The sequence below is a fragment of the Cyprinodon variegatus genome, unplaced genomic scaffold (assembly GCF_000732505.1).
Source record: "Cyprinodon variegatus isolate N-32 unplaced genomic scaffold, C_variegatus-1.0 Scaffold801, whole genome shotgun sequence".
In the NCBI taxonomy this organism is placed as follows: Eukaryota; Metazoa; Chordata; class Actinopteri; order Cyprinodontiformes; family Cyprinodontidae; genus Cyprinodon; species Cyprinodon variegatus.
The window spans coordinates 19,170-20,287 of NW_015151254.1; the positions used below are offsets into that span (position 1 = coordinate 19,170).

At 40.5% G+C, this 1,118-nt stretch overlaps 1 protein-coding gene across 1 annotated transcript in view; it reads left to right on the plus strand.

Moving 5' to 3' along the window:
* Positions 1-1,118, plus strand: part of stam2 (signal transducing adaptor molecule 2) — a 26,265-nt gene that overhangs the window by 15,168 nt on the left and 9,979 nt on the right. The window contains exons 6-7 of the mRNA XM_015396481.1: positions 761-827; positions 1,001-1,113. Of these exons, the coding sequence (XP_015251967.1) occupies positions 761-827; positions 1,001-1,113 (180 nt within the window). The remainder of the gene's footprint in view (positions 1-760; positions 828-1,000; positions 1,114-1,118) is intronic.

Sequence of the window (1,118 nt, forward strand, 5' to 3'; positions counted from 1 at the left end):
AACTCCTGTTCTTTCCCTCGCCATACCCACACAATTCTCCACAACAACTGATTTTTTTCTGCTACACCCGGCTACGCTGCATCGCTTCTTCTTGTTTACTACTGGTGGTTGGCTTTGGTTGCAGTGCCGCCACCTTCTGCTCTGGAGTGTTAACGCTTCGCCTATGAGAAAAAGGAGCCATGCATGAACCGAACGCAACACACGCGAACCGAACCGAGACAGTTTTCATAAACGGTTCCATCCCTAATATATATTAAAAAAAAATATATATATATATATATATATAATATAATATAATAGGGCAAAAATAGCAAAGGCTGATGTGAAATCTGTCCAGTTATACAACTCAATTAATCCTCAACAGAATAACTAAAATAAAACACAAGGGAAAAGAAAAACATCTACAGAAGAACACCTATGATTGCTTTTCTTTTTATTTGAATCAAATTGCTGGAAAATAATCTGTTTGCTGTTGTTTCTTTTCTGGCCACAGCAGAAGCAAAGCTTATTAAGTCAACTACAGATGGAGAGGTTTTTGTTTTTATATGACGGCATCCTTTTTGTTTTGTTTTCTCTCTGTGTTTTATATGTATTGGTAGTAAAATTTCTCTGATGGCTGAACTCTGCTGAACTACATGCAGTTCTCAGAATGAGCTGTAGGTGGCAGGAAACCGGGTTTTGAATGTTTGGTCTTTGTGCAGCCCTCTCTCCTTTCCTCCTCACCCACGAATGTGACCTTATGCTTCTTTATTGATTACAGGGATCCAGCTCAAAGGTCAGCGCACCGGCTGCAAGCAAGACACCGGATGAAGAAGACCTGGCCAAAGGTAAGATAGATGTCGCACATTTTACTGTTTGGCGCCTTATAGCCATTTTAATTGGTAATTTTAATACTATTTTTGTAGTCATATTTTTAATTTTTTTAATGATCTATCTTTCTTTTTAAATGGACAATATCTGAGGATTTAGAAACTGTCTTTTTTTTCTCCACCCTCTGCAGCCATTGAGCTGTCCTTACAGGAACAGAAGCAGCAAGCGGAAACACGACCTCTGGTCCTGACCCCCGACCCGCCACACAACACAAACGGGGGAGGAGGTCAGGAGACGCGAAAAGCGCG